This window comes from Anoplopoma fimbria, chromosome 4, assembly GCF_027596085.1.
Source record: "Anoplopoma fimbria isolate UVic2021 breed Golden Eagle Sablefish chromosome 4, Afim_UVic_2022, whole genome shotgun sequence".
Lineage (NCBI taxonomy): Eukaryota > Metazoa > Chordata > Actinopteri > Perciformes > Anoplopomatidae > Anoplopoma > Anoplopoma fimbria.
Genome location: NC_072452.1, coordinates 2,410,613 through 2,429,643, shown reverse-complemented (window position 1 = coordinate 2,429,643; position 19,031 = coordinate 2,410,613). Strand labels below are relative to the sequence as shown.

At 46.7% G+C, this 19,031-nt stretch overlaps 1 protein-coding gene across 4 annotated transcripts; it reads left to right on the top strand.

The window, feature by feature from the left end:
* Positions 1-493: 493 nt before the first annotated feature.
* On the top strand, positions 494-17,235 carry pcdh10b (protocadherin 10b). Of its 4 annotated transcripts, XM_054597914.1 has the most exons (6): positions 494-3,201; positions 3,722-3,780; positions 3,978-4,084; positions 14,522-14,742; positions 14,815-14,887; positions 17,175-17,194. In XM_054597914.1, the coding sequence occupies exons 1-6, from the start codon at positions 685-687 to the stop codon at positions 17,192-17,194; spliced, it is 2,997 nt and encodes a 998-aa protein (XP_054453889.1). In that variant the 5' UTR covers positions 494-684. The 4 variants fall into 4 exon arrangements, with proteins under 4 accessions (XP_054453889.1, XP_054453891.1, XP_054453890.1 ...); XM_054597916.1 differs by lacking the exon at positions 14,815-14,887 and having other exon boundaries at positions 494-3,033; positions 14,522-14,679; positions 17,175-17,235; XM_054597915.1 differs by lacking the exon at positions 14,815-14,887 and having other exon boundaries at positions 14,522-14,679; positions 17,175-17,235.
* The last annotated feature ends 1,796 nt before the right edge of the window (positions 17,236-19,031 follow it).

The window sequence follows — 19,031 nt, the reverse complement described above, 5'->3', positions numbered from 1 at the left end:
CTCAGCGTGACTTACAGCCGGGGGCGGCGCGATGCAGGGGGAGGAAAGAAAAAAGAAAAAGGAAAAAGAAAGCAAAGAGTTGAGTGAGCAGCGTCAGTGGAGAGTGGAGAGGACGGGACCACCAGGACCAGCACAGAGAACCCAGAGAACCAGCACAGAGAACCAGCACAGAGAACCAGCACAGAGAACCAGCCCGTCTCTGACTGCTCATCACTGGATATTCATCCTTCTTCTCTCATCCAGACCTCCTCCATCCTCCTTCACTGGGATGGTGGCTGCTCCGGACCCGGCTGAGCATCTCGACAGCGGAGAGAGGACCGAAAGCAAAGCTCCGTGGTCCTCAAGGCTGCTGTGAGACAGAGACAAGGCTCTGTGGTCCTCAAAGCTGCTGTGAGACAGAGACAAGGCTCTGTGGTCCTCAAGGCTGCTGTGAGACAGAGACAAAGCTCTGTGGTCCTCAAAGACAGAGACAAGGCTCTGTGGTCCTCAAAGACATGTCTCTCTTTTGACGGGACCTCTCACGCATTCCTGGAGACTTTTACGCATTTTGGAGACTTTTACGCATTTTGGAGACGTTTTGCATGCCGAGGGAAACGGGTGATGGAAGTGGATATTTTGCCCATTAACAGAGGATACTGAGGTTTATAACATTCTCCACCCAAGTGCACTTGTCCTCCTCCTGCGATGATCGTGCTCCTGCTCGTCCTGAGCATCGCGGACGGGGTGCTCTCTCAGATCCGCTACTCGGTGCCGGAGGAGGCAGACCATGGCACCTTGGTGGGGAATATCGCAGAGGACCTGGGACTGGACCTCACCAAACTGGCCTCCCGTCGCTTCCAGGTGGTGCCCAACTCCCGCACGCCTTACCTGGAGGTGAACCTGGAGACCGGCGCCTTGCTGGTCAACGAGAACATCGACCGGGAGCAGATCTGCAAGCAAAGCGCCACCTGCCAGCTCAACATGGAGGTGTTCCTGGAGAACCCTCTGGAGCTGTTCCGGGTGGAGATCGAGGTGGTGGACATCAACGACAACCCGCCCAGCTTCCCGGAGACAGACATCACGGTGGAGATCTCTGAGAGCGCCTCTCCAGGAACCCGCTTCCCTCTGGAGAGCGCCTTCGACCCGGACGTGGGCTCCAACGCGTTACGCACCTACGACATCACCTCCAACAGCTACTTCTACCTGGACGTGCAGACCCAGTCGGACGGGAACAAGTTCGCAGAGCTGGTGCTGGAGAAGCCTCTGGACCGGGAGCAGCAGGCGGCGCACAGGTACGTGCTGACGGCGGTGGACGGAGGACAACCTCCCCGGACCGGCACGGCGCTGCTGGTGGTGAAGGTGCTGGACTCCAACGACAACGTGCCGGTGTTTGAGCAGCCCGTGTACACGGTGAGCCTGCAGGAGGACGCACCTGTGGGGACCCTGGTCATCCAGCTGAACGCCACCGACCTGGACGAGGGTCTGAACGGGGAGGTGGTGTACTCCTTCAGCAACCACATCTCCAGCCGCGTGAAGGACCTGTTCAGCATCGACCCTCGCACCGGGCGCGTCGAGGTCCGAGCCCAGGTGGACTTCGAGGAGAGCGGGCTCTTCCAGATCTTCGTCCAGGCCAAAGACCTGGGGCCCAACGCCGTGCCCGCGCACTGCAAGGTGCTGGTGAAGGTGAGCGACGTGAACGACAACGCGCCGGAGATCTCCTTCAGCACCGTCACCGAGTCTGTGAGCGAGAAGGCTGCTCCCGGCACCGTCATCGCGCTGCTGAGCGTCACGGACCGGGACGCCGAGCAGAACGGGCAGGTCCAGGTGGAGATCCTGGGCGACGTGCCCTTCAAGCTGAAGACCTCCTTCAGGAATTACTTCACCATCGTGACCGACGGGGCTCTGGACCGGGAGCAGGCGGACTCCTACTCCGTCACCGTGGTGGCTCGAGATAAAGGATCTCCTGCTCTGGCTGCCAGCAAGTCCATCCGGGTCCAGGTGTCGGACGAGAACGACAACGCGCCCACCTTCACGCAGGAGGCCTACGACGTGTACGTGACGGAGAACAACGTGCCGGGGGCCTACATCCACGCCGTGACGGCTCTGGACCCGGACGCGGGCCAGAACTCGCTCCTCGGGTACTCCATCCTGGAGTGCGAGATCCAGGGCATGTCGGTGAAGACCTACGTGTCCATCAACGAGGAGACCGGGTACCTGTACGCGCTGCGCTCCTTCGACTACGAGCAGCTGAAGGACTTCTCCTTCCAGGTCCAGGCCAGGGACTCGGGCGGCCCGGAGCTGTCCTCCAACGCCACGGTCAGGGTCATCATCGTGGACCAGAACGACAACCCCCCCGCGGTGCTGGCTCCTCTGGGCAGGAACGGCACGGCCCAGGAGCCTCTGCCCCGCTCCGCAGAGCCGGGATACCTGGTGACCCGCATCGTGGCCATGGATGCAGATGATGGGGAGAACGCACGGTTGTCCTACAGCATCCAGAGAGGCAACGAGAACGGCATGTTCAGGATGGACTGGAGGACAGGAGAGCTGAGGACTGCCCGTCGGGTCTCCACCAAGCGAGACCCCCACCAGCTGTACGAGCTGCTGGTGGAGGTCCGGGACCACGGCCAGCCGCCGCTGTCCTCCAGCGCCAGCGTGCTGGTGGTGCTGGTGGACAGCGTGGCTGAGGGACGTGGAGGAGCAGGAGAACGGGGAGGAACCGCCAAGGCCAAGGAGATGACCCTGGACCTCACCCTCATCCTCATCATCGCGCTGGGCTCCGTGTCCTTCATCTTCCTCCTGGTCATGATCGTGCTGGCCGTGCGCTGCCAGAAGGACAAGAAGCTGAACATCTACACCTGTCTGACCGCGGACTGCTGCCTGGGCTGCAGTGCGTGCTGCTCCAGGCAGGGCCGGGCTCGCAAGAAGAAGCTCAGCAAGTCGGACATCATGCTGGTGCAGAGCCCCCCCGTCGGCGGGGCCGGAGCGCCGCAGGTCCCCGTGGAGGAGTCCGGCAGCTTCGGCTCCCACCACCAGAACCAGAACTATTGCTACCAGGTATGTCTGACTCCAGAGTCCGCCAAAACCGACCTCATGTTCCTAAAGCCGCGTAGTCCTTCTAGGAGCACAGACAGCGAGCACAAGCCGTGCGGGGCCGTAGTGACAGGGTACACTGACCAGCAGCCCGACATCATATCAAACGGCAGCGTTTTGTCCAGCAGCGAGGTAAGAGACCCTCTCACCCCCACACACCCTCAGCATGGAGCCAGACCCCCACACAGCAGGCCAGGCCTTCTGCATACTTGACAGATATATAGATATATCTATATATATATATACAGATGTGTTTTCATACAAGAGCCATCTCCATCTCCCCCTCAGTTCACTGACATGTCTGGTCTAATGGTGGATGTCACTGGGAGCTAAAAGCACCCAGTTTGCCCCCCCTCCATCCTCTGCCTCCATTAGACTCCCCGTGCTGACATGTTGCAGGCCTCGGCTCTGAAACAGCAGCGGCTGCATGTGTGTTGTTAATATAAATAACTGTATTTAAGTTCTATGGTGGCTCAGAGGCTGCTGGTTGCTGTGAGTGTGTGTGTGTGTGTGTGTGTGTGTGTGTGTGTGTGTGTGTGTGTGTGTGTGTGTGTGTGTGTGTGCCCCCCTCCCTCACCATGAAGTGTGTTGGTTGATGGTAATCATGGACTGGAGGCTCTCACACACTGAAACTGGCCCCCTTCTCTTTCAGACCAAACACCAGCGAGCTGAACTCAGCTACCTGGTCGACAGGCCGAGACGTGTCAACAGGTAAATATGGAAGGACACGCTCCACCTCTGTGTGATAAACCTCTCACGGGCTTCACCTCCCCCACTCCGCCCGTTGATATCTGTCATTACTGTGATGAAGCTGCAGAGGATGAGGATGAGGATGGGGATGAGGATGAAAGCATCACAAACTGCTAAGCCAGGCTTCCATTTCACGCTCTCTTTTGTTCTGGTTGCAGCTCGGCGTTCCAGGAGGCGGACATGGTGAGCTCCAAAGACAGCGGCCACGGAGACAGTGAGCAGGGAGACAGCGACCACGACGCCACCAACCGAGGCCACTCCTCCGGTAAGCTGCTGCCGAAGTCTTCCCCTTCTTCACTGGCTTCCACACGGCTGGAGTTATTTGATGGTCATGTGGTGGGGGTGGGTGGGGGGCAGGTTGCTGAATGCTGGACTCTTCCGTCATCAGAGTCTTTCACATTAACACCGAAGCAACAAAGCAACGTGCTTCCTCAATAAAACAGGCCTTTAAGTTCAAGTACCCCTGCAGGGTAATATCTACATATATGTAAATACATGATTGCAAAGTTTAAACATGAACAACTTCGGGGTTATTTTCCCAGTGACCCCAGCACTCTGGTTAACTTAGTGGACAATTTCCCTAATTGAGCCCATCGGGCTACGGAGGGGTTAACTTGTCTTTTTTATTTTTTATTACAAAATATATTTGAATTAGAATTTAAAAAAAGTAAAAAAAAAACAACATAACCATGTACCCAACTAAGCTGACGGTCTACAATACTTCTTCTGCAGACAGACTATTTAAAATAAGAATGTCTGAAACGTGAGGGACCATTTTTTATTTGAGTGGACATTAATAAACTGAGATATGTATTCATTAAAAACAAAGTCAAACTAATTGTATTTATTTGCATAACTGTCACTGTGAGAACATCATGAAAATTATAAATGAAATAAAATGTCCTAGAAAAGGTTTAGTTTAAAATATGCTTTCCCTCAATTTATTTTAATGTGAGATTTTTGAAAAAACAGAGAAATACCATTTCCATGAAATGAACCTCGATGAAAAACTGAACGCTCATTTGAATCAGGGCCAACAGAAAAAAGAAAAAGAACAACGCATCTCTTAATATTTGCGTTCATTGTTACGTGATGATCCCCCCCCCAGTATGTAAATCCGTGGCCGTGTTAATGAGGAGCCTGCTCCCCATGAGCTCGGTCACTCGGTAGCTGGAGACCACTTGACGGGACGTGACGGGCTCTTTAATGAGCTGGGGGTTCTGGGAAGAGGACCAAATAGGTCGCTGCGCCGCCGTCAAAAACAAAACACACGATTCAGTCGTTCATTAGAATAATTAACGCATTCACTCGTGCAGCTACTCTCTCTTCTCTTTTCCCTTCCCGAGCACATTCTTCCATACCCATCCTGTGTGTTTCTTTGTAAAGCCTCCTCCTAAAGCACCTATCTGAGCTCATACAGTCTGGCCCTCTGGCTTCTGAATGCAGGTCCTGATGAAAGGAGCCGGTCCCGGTGTCCGGTCAGCCTCAGCACAACCGCTCCAGGTTTTACTCTTTTTTCTTTTCACCACTGTGGAAGGTTGCGCTCCTAATGTGGACCCGAGTCGGCCAGCTGCTCCATGTGGAGAGACTTGAGTGCATTAGCATTTCATGTGATCGCTGTCGGCTTCTGGTTCTGGTGTCAGTACCAAAGGGAGGGACGCTTGATGGACGGCGCACTTTGAGGAATATAAACTCTTTAAGGCAAAAACATTATTTTTTCATCCTCTGATAAATTCAGAGGTTTTCCTCCGCTTTGCTTCCGTGTCTAGTTTCAGACTAGCAGAAAGAAGACATTTATTTTACTACTCTGTCTATGTGACCTGCAGATTTCTCCTAAATTCACCAAAAGTTACAATAACATAATGCATCACTTGCATAATTAAACATAACATTATTTTTTACCGTATTCACCAAATTGTATGGCATTTAACAAAACATATCTTTAAAGCCAGAAGCACTTCCATTCACCAATCTCTGCAGTTTAATTCCTTTAATATATTCTGAAGGTTTTCACAGACGGGTTGCTCATATATAATCCATAGTGTTATTTATAAAACATTGTATTACTAAAAACAGAAAAACAAAAACAAAATGATGTCTATTTCCTAATTTATGAGTGGTGCTAAGAGATATATAAATTCCCTCTGTAAAGCCTTCAACTCGAATCAGTCAACACAATGAAAGAATCGTTTTAAGCCTGGCTTCATCCAAATTAGTGCATATTTAATAAGATGCCTCATTTGCATGTTTTAAACATAACATTCCTGAAAACTTGTAATTCCCCAAAAAAATTGTAATCAGCTGAAGGAGTTTCATGGTGATATCTAGTAGTTCACATGTTTACCATATTCACCTGTAGTGTCTGTCCTGAAGAAAACCTAATCAAATGTTGGCTGTTGTCCAATCACATTCAGCCATAAACCCTGCGGCCTGTATCGAGGCCCTGCTGGTCCCAACGTAGTGAGAAGAGCAGCATGTGAGCTCTGAAGGGTCAGACTGGATCCAGACCTTCCAGAAGAGACGCTGCTGATACTCCCTCAGTGTGACGGAGGAGCCTTAAACATCTGGATACTGTATATTCATCAATAAGTCACATGACCATATACTACGTGGTCCTCTGCAACAATTCTCTAAATAACGACACTGCAGGTTGGAACTAAACGATAGCCTCGTTAGCACCATTAAACACCGACAGTTGATAACTCACAATTATTTTTTTTTGTCTTACAAGTTGTCAGGAATGTACTGTTTAAATATGCAAATGATGCATTGTCTTATTAAATATGTACTCATTTGCATATGTTTCCAGAACATAAATCTGAACATTGGATGAAGCCAGGTTTAATATTCTTATTTTATTGTTTTGACATATCAGAGTCAAGGGTATGTACAGAGGCAATTTCTATCTATATATATCTCTTTGTATCGCTCCATAAATCAGAACCAGGCATTAAAAAAATATTCTCTGCATATTTTAAGTAATAAAATGTTAAAATCCATCTATGAATGATATATGAACAACATGTTCAGAAATAGATAGGGATGAAACTGCAGAGTGTTAGTGCTACTGAAGTGGAGACTTCTGGCTTTAAAGATATGTTTTGTTAAATGACATACATTTTGGTGAATAGCGTCAAAAAGAATGTTGTTGTTTAAATATGCAAATTAGGCATTATGTTTTTGTATCTTTTGGTGAATTGATGGGAAATCTACAGGTCAAATAGACAGAGTGGTAAAATAAATGTCTTCTTTCCACTAGTCTGAAACAAGACATGGAAAACCTCTGCATTGATCAGTTCATGTGAACAACGTTTCTGCCTTTACTGTCGTCTTAAAACAATCAGCTGTGCGATACACTGTGAGGAGTGAAATCAGGAGCTCCTACGAGGAAGTATCTGATCAAAGGTTGAACGTTCAGCGGCTACGTTCTTCTGTTTTAGAGCTTTTGGAAACATTTACATTGTGAGGCAGGCAGCTGCTTAATGTCCTGTTTAGAGTGTGTGAGCTCTTCCTGTTCGCCCAGTCTCACTCCGGTGTCTGTGCTGTGTCTGGGCCCGGCAGCACTCCACCGCTGACTTTGAGTACCCTTGGCGTGGCCATAGGAGACAGTTACTTTGTGGCAGAGTTATCGGCCGGGCTTAGTGCCTTTAAACAGATTATTTGCTCCGTATTAAGTCTTTGTTTGATTAGGATAATTGATAGCGTGGCTTAGCGTCCCTCAGTTCTGCTCCCACAATGCTGATGGAGAGAACACAGGCTTTTCCTCTCTGTGTGCTGATGCGGTTTGTCAGCGGCGAGGGTCCACTCCGACCGCGTCACTGTTTAACAGACGCTAATGTAAAGTAAACACATGTCCATGTCACTCATCACGGCGGCGTGTTCGCCTCGTCTCTCGGCTCTGATTGGACGTCAGGAAGAGGCAGTCAGTTTTAGATTGTTTTTTTTTTCATTTAATCAGATTAATAGGAGCATATTGTCGTTCATCTTGGGCTAAATATGAATTAAAGCGTAAGTAGTACATTCTGACTTACAGATATTCCAATCAGATCAGTTTGATGAAACAATCCTCTCGGAGCAGGGTGGTGCAGTTCACCCTGATGACCTCCTGACCTTTATTTATTTGATTTTTTCCCCCGTATTGGTGGTGGTATGGTGTTTTTGACAAGCAACCACTATGAGACTGTTGACGCAGCCGGTTTTGTTCTTGTTCCTGCTGCAGGCTGCGTTGTAGTGCCAACAGTTTTTATCCATCAAGGACACACTTAAAAGAGTCGGAGAAATCATCTGTGTAGGACATATAACCGGGATGAAACACACACACACACACACACACACACACACACACACACACACACACACACACACACACACACACACACACACACACATATACTTGGAGCAAGGACCAAACAAAACTCAGGGCCAAAATTATTTTCCAAGCTTCTCAGTGTGTGCTGGAGAGTGACCGACAGAGAGAGAGAGAGAGAGAGAGAGAGAGAGAGAGAGAGAGAGAGAGAGAGAGAGGGGAGGATTTGCATTAAAGCTCAACAGAAGGATTCAAATGAACAATTACTGCACATTACGTGTCACAGAGCCGTGTGCAGGTGTGTGTTTGGGTTGGAGCAGCGATGAGGGTGGCGTGATGGTGATGTGAGGCCTGTTTCAGTTTGGTCAAAGGCATGAGAAGTGTGCATCCTCAGAACGCGTCTCTGCTCCTGTAGAAACAATGTGGAGACAGAGCAGCTGATTCTGTCCGTCAAAAAGCACAAAGGGATTCTGTTTACAGTTTTTTTGCGATTGCTAAAACACATTTCTGAAACTACTTGTACACAGATGTCTCAAATACAAAAGCAAACATTCCAAACTACATGAACTCTTCTAAAAATGTATTTTCGCATCACAACTTTACGCACCAATGTTAATCAACAGCTCTGTCCACCTGCCAAACTCTATCTAGAGTCTTTGGTATTTTCATTTGAAGCATGTTGTTAATATAGAACATTCTGGTATTCTTATCTGAATTTTTTTTCTCGTACGATTGAGCCACGCCAGATTCAGCAGAGGCTCCAGACTTCAGATGACTGTGAATGGCCTGCGATAACATGGCGAATAACACCATATAAGGTGACGCATCCTGCAATTAGATATCCATGAAGGGAAGTTTTAAAAGCCCCAGCAGCAGGGTTAAGTTAAGCTAACTCTCTCTCTCTCTCTCTACATAATTGGCTTCCTTTTTTGTTCACATCAAAAAAAGCAAATGCGAATTCCTGGTTATAGTGTTCAGGCTGTGTTTTTTAAGTCATCTAATTGGTGACAGGTGTTTTCACTGGTGCATTCTGGGTGCAGATGACTGCCACAAGTACTAGTAGTTGTGTCTTAACAATTGCACACAGAACAAACTCTTACTGTACTGTGTAAAACTCAGATCTGTTGTTAAAGTAAGAATAGAAATATCATATTTAAAAAAAAAGACTCCACCGGCAGTAAAATCCTGCATTCAAATGCTACTCATCGCACACTTTGACATGGAGACAGGAGGAGACGGGAATCGAACTGCCAGACTTTGTGGTCAGAGGACGACCCGCTCCTCTCACTTATTCAGGGCCCTCTTACATATACATTCATTGTACTTCCACATATACATCTCATTACCTACATAGAGTTTGACTCTCGTGTCATTGCATTTTACTTTCAGACGCACTGATTTAATGTTTTAGCCCTCAGAATATATTGATGTAAGATGGGAACGTATGCATGCATGAATATGTAGATATATATATATATATATATATATATATATATATATATATGTCAAAGAAAGTAATATGAATATCTGTTCCATCCTTGCATGCATATATTTTCCATCTTACAGATTTTTGTTACTCTTATATGCACATATTTTCACTGGAACGATGTTCCATGTCATATATAAAACAGTTTTCTGTTCATATATGTACATGTATGCACTGTGTGATGTGAGAGACCAGTGGAAACATATGACTGTGGCTGTGCTGTGCTGGCTAAGAAGCAGGGAGAGTTATACATCAGATATATATTGGATGATCTCTGACATATAACACATCATACATGCTAAACATAGACGCAGAATTGTTATCATTTTTATCTTGTATGGGCTCATTTTTGGATAGGGTGACCAATAGCACTGATTTATGAAAAACATTTAAATGACTAAATATGGATTTTAGGTAAGGAGTATGTAAAATAGTGGCCCTCAAAGTCTGTCTGGTTTATATTGAGGCAGAGAGGCCCTCATGGATCTCCGTACTTTGACCCTGAACCTCAAGCTTTTCAGGCGGGAACATTGTTGTTGTGGGGTTTGTGTTAACTTCAACAGTTCTCTGTCCTGATCTCTGAGTGAAAGGCCGATCTTTAAATTCTGTGATGGGCACATTTTCTTGTGGAATTAATTAAGTGCCTCCTGATTTGCTGCTGGACCCTCCAGGACCACCAGGAGTCCCCTCAGGGGCCCATTTCCACTCCCGCTACATGTGTAAAGTACATATTATCAATACAGCCAATGTCACGCACTTGGAGAAGATTGAGTCGAGGCGCTTATCCACTTTTCTATCCCCCCCCCCACGCTGCCATGATGAATTCCTCCTTAGGCCTGCGGTTCATGTTATCACCGTGGTAACAGCTCGCTGATCAGTAATTCATTTTTCAGACCTCTGCATACCAATTACCAAATGAAGGTTATTATGGAGACTTTGCGTTTGCCCTGCGTGAGCGCCGTGCCGAATGCTAAGAGGAGACGAGGCGTTAGAAGTAACGAGGGTCCCCCCCCCACCCCGGCTCAGAGTGCTCAGCGGCCTCTCTGCTTGTTTTTGGGCTTAGTGCGGGACATGTTGACACACTTCTGTACTCATCCCGTGTTGAAGTGGAGGGCGGTGTACTGTGCTCCGCCCGGACGGAGCCTCAGGACTCACAGCGACTGTTTGCTCTGAGGAGATTGTTGGAGAGCTACGTAGTGGTAGAGATAAGGGCCTTATATGAGGCTCAGGCAGTGTGTGTGTGTGTGTGTGTGTGTGTGTGTGTGTGTGTGTGTGTGTGTGTGTGTGTGTGTGTGTGTGTGTGGGTGGTGAGGGGTTTGATTTTGCAGCTGGAATGTCTTTATCCTCCTGATTCAATAAAGACTGTCTAACGTACCAGAGGAACATTTAATTTACCAAAATGTCAAGAAATATCAAGATGTCTTAATCTGGTGACTGAAATGACTCTCTGTGTGTGTGTGTGTGTGTGTGTGTGTGTGTGTGTGTGTGTGTGTGTGTGTGTGTGTGTGTGTGTGTGTGTGTGTGTGTGTGTGTGTGTGTGTGTGTGTGTGTGTGTGTGTGTGTGTGTGTGTGTGTGTGTGTGTGTGTGTGTGTGTGTGTGTGTGTGTGTGTGTGTTTGTGTGTGTGTGTGTGTGTGTGTGAGAGAGAGAGAGGGAGATCCTCCTGATTCAATAAAGGTCTAACGTATGAGTCTCTCTGACTCTCTGTGTGTGTGTGTGTGTGTGTGTGTGTGTGTGTGTGTGTGTGTGTGTGTGTGTGTGTGGTGTGTGTGTTTGTGTGTGTGTGTGTGTGTGTGTGAGAGTCTAAATGCCACATTTCCCGTTCCCATTTTGAGAATCCACACAGCATCCATTTTGTACTAGAAGTGGAGCTCTGTGTCCTCCTTTTTTTAATAAACTGTAGTCCAATAATATTAAAACAAATGTATGAATTATACTTAAGATTCTTTTATTTAAACGCCTGATCAATATAACAATTCATTTACCCAAAACAAATATCCAAACGTTTGTAATTGATATTTAAATTTTGTATTCAGTCATTGTCTCTTAAAAAGAAAGAAAAATAACAGATAATAGATCAAAATAGAGCTTATTTGTCAGATAACTGATCAGATGACTCACAGATTCATTTAATCACTGAATGTCATAGCAACACTTTCCCTGAACTGGAGAAGCAGTATTTCTTATCTCAAAATAGGTAAAAAATATATAGATATGAATACATGAATATAAATGTGATATGTTATATGTCATTCAAATGATGATCATTAAACCATCCAGCTGGTAAAGGATCTTCAGAATGATCATTATTACAAGTGTAAACTTCTTTAACGCAGTAAGAAACCGGTTTAAATCTTAAAGAATAATTTAAATTCCAGTTGATAATCTTCATGGTGTGTAAACGTTGAATTGAACAGATTCCTGCCTCGTGACACCGATATCCATCAGGCTGAGTCAGCGTCGGCCTGATATCAGCATCGGTGCCTCCATACCCATAATGCAGTGCTCCCTGCATGTCCAGGTGCTCTGATACAGTGCATCAGCACTCGGCTTGCGTTCAGGTCCTCTCCCCCATGTAAGAGGCCGTATTAAAGCGTAATGTGCTGGTTTTATTTATGGCACGTCGGTTAATATTTAATAAGAAACCCTGTCGTTAGGAGACTGGGCACTTTTCCAAGCTGTTAGTGACGGCAAGCCAAATTAATCCGCTTTGTAACAAAGCAAATTCCCCCTTTGCTGACCGCTACAGACACACACACACACACACACACACACACACACACACACACACACACACACACACACACACACACACACACACACACACACACACACACTCACTGTGCCTACTGGGACGGCAGCAGACCCTGGTCTAATCGGTCTGTATTCAGAGGGATTAGTAGCAGATCGCCCTAGCTGCACAGTTCAGATTGTGGCCCCTAACAGTGACTCAGACACACATACACACAACAAGCGGATTTAGGTTGCAAAATACATGCAAACACGGGATCTAAAAAAAAAAAAACATATGGGGCAATGACACAATTTGTCTGCAGGCTTACACTCGGCCTAAATAGCCGTGCTGAGCAGCTCTGTGCCCGTTGACTCCGTTCCCCTCTGCTCTCTGACAAAAGGTGATTTTCTCACGGAGAATTCCGGGCTATTAAAAAAAGCAAACAATAACTCCACATGAAAGCGAGCACGCTCAAACTAGTTTGCAGTGGAATACCTGCAGTAATGCCTTTCATGGTGGACAATAGGGTTTGTGAAGGAGGCGAGGCTGAGGGCCCGGGACAGGGGAATGCTGGGTAATCCAATACTATTGAGTTTGTGGTTGGCTTAATCTAATGCCCAGGCTTTAAAGACTGCAACCCCATACACCACACACACACACACACACACACACACACACACACACACACACACACACACACACACACACTCACGTCCTTTTGTGTATAGAAATTACACCTTTCTTTTTTTCTCCCAGATGCGTGTTGGTGCGTGTAAACACCTGCAGCCTCACACACACACACACACATCTGATGACCTGTGACGCTTTGCATCAGATTGGAGACATATGTGAGGTCACACCATTAAAGCCATGGCTCCACTCTGCATTCAGCAACCTTCTACAATAAAATGACATTCTAAATACATTAACATTTAGTTTTTCTTTCTACTCCACCACGTTCAGACTTAGGAACAAGACTCAGATGTGCAAGCTGCCTCACACATGGCGGTGGCTAACGGCGCAAACGGTGTCAACTGCTCATAAACAAAGACGACCTCCGTACAAACGGGCGTTTCTGCACCGTTTTCTAAATGATTTCCATCTACACTAGCCAGCTGAAAACGAATATCACATGACTATTCACGTACACTGGGTGCCGGTGTAAACAGGAAGTAGATTGGAGTATTAAAGTAATCTTTAATAATAAAAGGTCTGGCTTGATAGTTAAGATCTTCCTAAATAATCTTCCTCGGTAAACTCAAAGAGACAAATTTTGTGGGGAAAGAAATATTGGTGGGGCTGATAACGCTGCTGGCTAATGGCTCCAATAACAGCTGCTTCCTACGCATGTCAGCAGTAGTAGAATTATAAAATGCTGAACTGGGGCTGTTGTTTGTTTCTTCCAGAGAAGGGTCACGTGATAGGGGTTTGATGAATCAGGAAAGGACCCGTTGTGACTTCTAAGACCCAACCAAGTAGCGTATGCGGATGTCAACGTCATCATCTGTAAACGTATTAGGTAACGCCTGTCCACGCTAGTAATTAACCCCGAAAGAAACCCCTTCGCTCCAGGCGCTCAGTGTAAATGTAGCACAGCGTTTTCAGATGGAACTGGACTTACACATAGTCGTTAAAGTTAACAGCAAAGAATAAAAAGGACCACAACGTCAGATGACACACGGCGTACATTACATTAGCACGACGGCAGCAGAAATGACTTTAACCTGGGGGGCGATGAAGGCTATGAAAAGGCTCGAGCTCTGGGGAATGCATGCTTCGACCGGGCGCAGCCGTTCTCTCCACGCGGAGAGGCACTTTATCATAACGGACGTTGTTTTTGCAACCAATGATGATGATTATGTCGACGAATCAACCCACAGCTAGTTATTAGGACTCTAACTTTATGGTTTTGTTATTTATGTCTCTGGCTCCATCCTCTCTCCGTGGCTCTTCCCGAGGTTTCATCTGAGCGGAGGGTCTTTGATCCTAACGATGGTGAAACAGGAATATGGCACGAGGAATACGCATGAATACATATTGTGAAGGACTCTAGTTGTGTGGTGTGGCGTGTGTTTGTGCTCATATGTGTCTCAAGCTCCCTGTTTGTCTCGCTGACCTTATCACCTCTGTGTTTTCTCTCCTCCCTTTCCACCCTGTCCCCCCCCCTCCACCTACAGGCACCGATCTTTTCTCTAACTGCACGGAGGAGTGCAAGGCCCTCGGCCACTCCGACCGCTGCTGGATGCCCAGCTTCGTGGCCTCCGACGGGCGCCAGGGCCCGGACTACCGCAGCAACCTCCACGTGCCCGGCATGGACTCGGTCCCGGACACAGAGGTATTTCAATCGCCCGAGCAAACGGCCGATAAGTCATTCTCCACCTTTGGCAAAGAGATGCCTGTCAGTCACCTCCATCTCCACCAAAACCACCAGCACCACCTTCTCAAAAACCATCACCTCATCCACCAGCAGGGCTCCCTAGAGAGGAGAGGGTTGGATGCATTTCTGCCCATTTCCCGAGCACCTTATGACCCAGCCTATTTAAGTGAGTATTGTGTTTTGCTGCGGCCTAAGCGCTGCTCCGATCCGCTGATCCAATTAAGTGAAAAAAAGAAATTAAATTTCCCCTCTGGATTGGCTGAGGAAGGAAGCGAGAAAAGGTCTGACCCCTGGTCCTCCAGCCCTCCTGTCAGAATGTTTAACTAACTCTTCCCTCTATCTCAGGCATCTCCATTATCTCCCACTGTGATGATCTTATCTTCCCTCACCTACCGTTTCAATTCATTGCTACACACACAAAAACACACACACACACACACACATTTACAAACCTCCAGCACTGATTAGCCTGTGGGCCTTTCCAAATTAAACATGCCAAAAGCAATTATGGTCTATAAGGTTGCTTTGATGTGGGTGGAGATGTTAGCATTACGGAAGCTCTGTCTCATTATGAAAAGAAGAAGGTCGGCAGTATATAAGACTCTCTCAAAGCCACCACAATGAAAAGTAGATGTTTTAAATCAGTGAAGAAGCGGCAGGCAGTGAGCTTAACGTCTCTGCTCGTTCGCCAGACGTCTTTGTGTTGGAGCTGCGGATCAAAAGCCACTTTAACATATTCAAGGAGAGAAAAAAAACATTTACTTTCCCAAGGAATTACTGTTTCTAAACTCTCATTCAAAGGCCACAAAGAGATACATCCTCAATCACTGCAATTTAGTGATAATGCTTAATTATAATTTTGTCAAGCAGCGCCTGAAGAGGCCCCTCTCTCTCATCCTCCGACACAGCTAGCTGGAATCATCAAACTGTCAGAGCTCCGCTGCTTCCCTAGCGCCATCATTTAAAACCACAGCATGATGTTTGGAAACAGCAGGAAAAATGATTTTTTTCCCCCTTTTAATTAATGTGTATTCATTTGCTATGCTTTTTTTTAGTATTGTTTAATCTTAGATCAAAACGATAAGTTGAGCTAGCTTCCAATTGCTGCCTGAACAAAGAAATGAGAATTACAGCAACAATGTATTTCAGCTGTATAGAGTACGTTTAGAATTAGAAAGAGCAAGCAATTCAAAAAGCACGTCACTATCATCCTAATAAATGGAAGATAACAGATTTTAATGGGATCCTTATAAAGAGTCCAAAGGCCTTTACAGACAAATATCACATGCCGATTTAAAAAAAAAAAAAAAAAAAAAAAAGCAATCAGGTACAACCGAAGTGATAAAAAGCTTTAGAGAGCAATGACAAGAACTGGAATGTAAAAATACACTAATTGTGTCAAACGCACTTATTATTAAGTGACGGTGCATATTTGGCAATTCAATTTTTTTTTTTTTAAAATGTATCTGATGTGAGTATGTGAACAGCCAACAGCAGAGAGCATCCCGCTTTAAAACGGCTCTCTGCAGTTCCACTTCTAGACATGATGTAAAAAAACTTCTCCTGCAACCAAACATCATCAACCGATAAACAAGTTTGAAGTGATGATCATCTCTGTGCTTGTCAACCTTGGATGTGATGCTCCTGGTGTCTGCTGTGTTACTTTGGATGTGCTTATTATGGGCTGACGGTGCTGCACTCCAAGGTGAAGGGCTCCACGTACACTGCTGAGTTTCCCACCGCCGCTCATTCCTCTCTGCAAAGTGGATCACTGTGGCCCTTATGCTAATGAGCGCGGGGGTGGGCGGCGGATAATAGCAAAGAGGGAACAACAGTCAGAGAGAAGGCTGGGAGGGGAAGGGGGGGGGGGGGGTAGAATGATAATGCCAAGAGGCTGAAGCTCCCTAATCTGATCAAGTCAGCCAGTGATACACAGAGACTCTTTTGTCCTGGAGGTGCAGGCCTGGGCCTGGGGTCGGGTCAGGGAGGGGTGCAGAGAGAGAGAGAGAGAGAGAGGGGGGGGGTGATAGCCATCATGGAACTCAGACAACATGGAGGTGGGGTTGTAAAGAGGAGGGACTTGAATGAGAGGAGGCTAGACTGAGCATCCCTCTTTTGTTGTTGCCCCCATCCAATGTCACTATTCCCATACCAACAGCCCCCCCCACCCCCCCACCCCCCACATACATAGTCACACACACATTATCCATGAGCCATTTCACAGGACTGAAGAGAATGGCCCAGCTGAGGGATGTAGAGTAGGTTATGGTGTGAATGAGGCCATTAAAGGCTGCTGCTCTGTCTCTGGACCTCTGCTCACACTCATCTCAACACACAACAACAGAACACACACACACACACACACACACACACACACACACACACACACACACACACACACACACACACACACACACACACAGCTAACCATGCCTTGTGTCTTTCTCTTGCAGCGAGGAAAAGGGTTTGCTAGCTCCTTTCGCGTGGACATACCGGAGACGGCGTGACTTTGCACAATCACCCCCCCCCCCCCCACCCCCGCCCCGACGACCAAGGCTACATACATATAAAAAGAGCATCGAGTTTTCAACCCATCTGACCTCCCAGCCCCCATCCCTCCTCACCCAGCAAGACTTTATAAAAGAACACACTACACTACACACAGAATGAGGAACCAACCCCCCCTCTCTGGAATTCCTCGGAGCTTTGCCGTGCTTTGGAGGCACCCCACTCTTGGGGATTAGGAGACGCTCCGGCCAGGGGGGGTTTGATGGATGGGTGGAGGCACGTAGACGGATAAGCCTTACCGGGAGGATCCCATTGTCTCAGCGGGACTGAGAACCTAACAGAGGAGGAGGAAGGACAGCGGTGACGGGAGAGATCAAACTGGACACTGATCTCTCCGACCTTTTCCAATCTGCGAGTGCCTGTTTACAGTACTGATGTATACATCTTTGAGGAAAACGAAAACCAGACGAAGACTACATGTGTACTGAGAGACAAATCAAAACCAGAGCCACCCAGAAAAACCGCCACTGAGCCCTTTAGGCGTTTGTACTCGCAGAGAGACGCCAAATTGTACAGGAGAATCTTTGTGCATTTCAAAATGCAATACCACTGTTTTAGATTTTTCTATTCTGTTTGTGTGGTCAGGTGTCTCTATTCGGATCTACTTCAAACTTTGTAAGAAAAGATTGTGGGCAGGATATGTTTTCTTTGATGAGTTCTGTTCATATTTTGTTGCTTTTGCTTTGGGTTCGGTTCGTTCATCACATCGTAGGCTTGGACAATGTTTGACCTGCACCTTTCTGATTCTGAGACGTCAAGTAGTTTTCTATCATGTGTGAGAAGTGTTTACTGTACTCTTTTAAAGTTTCAAGCTAAATATAAATCTCTATATATAAATCTATCTATATCTACTTGTTCTGAAGGCGTGCTATCCGTTTGCTGGGTTCCACATTCTGATTCAGAGGTCTGACTTTTGTTTAAACGCCCCTGAAGAAGGCTTTTTGTTTTTCACAGCGAGAGACACAGAGACAGAACAGCCTTAGCAGGTGTTACACTCAAGTTCTCATTGTTTGACATTATTTCATCATTTTGTTTTCCACTTTTGGATATTGATAAAGACCATGTCTATAAATAAAAAAGGAAGTAAAAAATTTAGATTGAAATCCATGGTAATTCTGTGTCATTGTAACCAACTTTAAGGGTCCATTTATAAAGAAACAGATCTAAAACATGGCTAAATGCAAACGGTGATGTACACACTGCAGTGGAATGGAGTATACACGCATTTCTTTCTCACACATTACGAACACAAACACACCAATATGCCAACAATAAACTGAAAAGAAGTGGTGAAAAGGTGGGGGTCTAATGTGCTTTTATTTGGACGCATCTCCTGGTCGACCAGAGAAAGGACGGCTGCAGTCAAATGGTGTTTTCTGCTTAGGAAGCTGATACTCCTCTGTGCTTTGATGCTCCCTGTCTTATCTCCTTTAGCATAGGATACACTGAACCGTCCTTTATGAAGGTACAGGACATAATGACGTCCCACAATTCCTTGCACATTTAAAGCTTTTAAGTGACGCAGCATTCATCCGTCGATAGCATCCACCGTCACTGTTTCACTGGGCGCTGTGGACACTGAATGGAGTATTCACTGCATAGTGTCAGTGCAGTCGTCTTCTCTCACGTCCTCATGAATTCTCCTTTACGTCTCTTCTTGACCTCGATGGACAACAAGTGGTTTGGACATTAGGACTCATTTTTTTTTACTATTCCACCAAAGCCTGATTTAAGGAATGCTG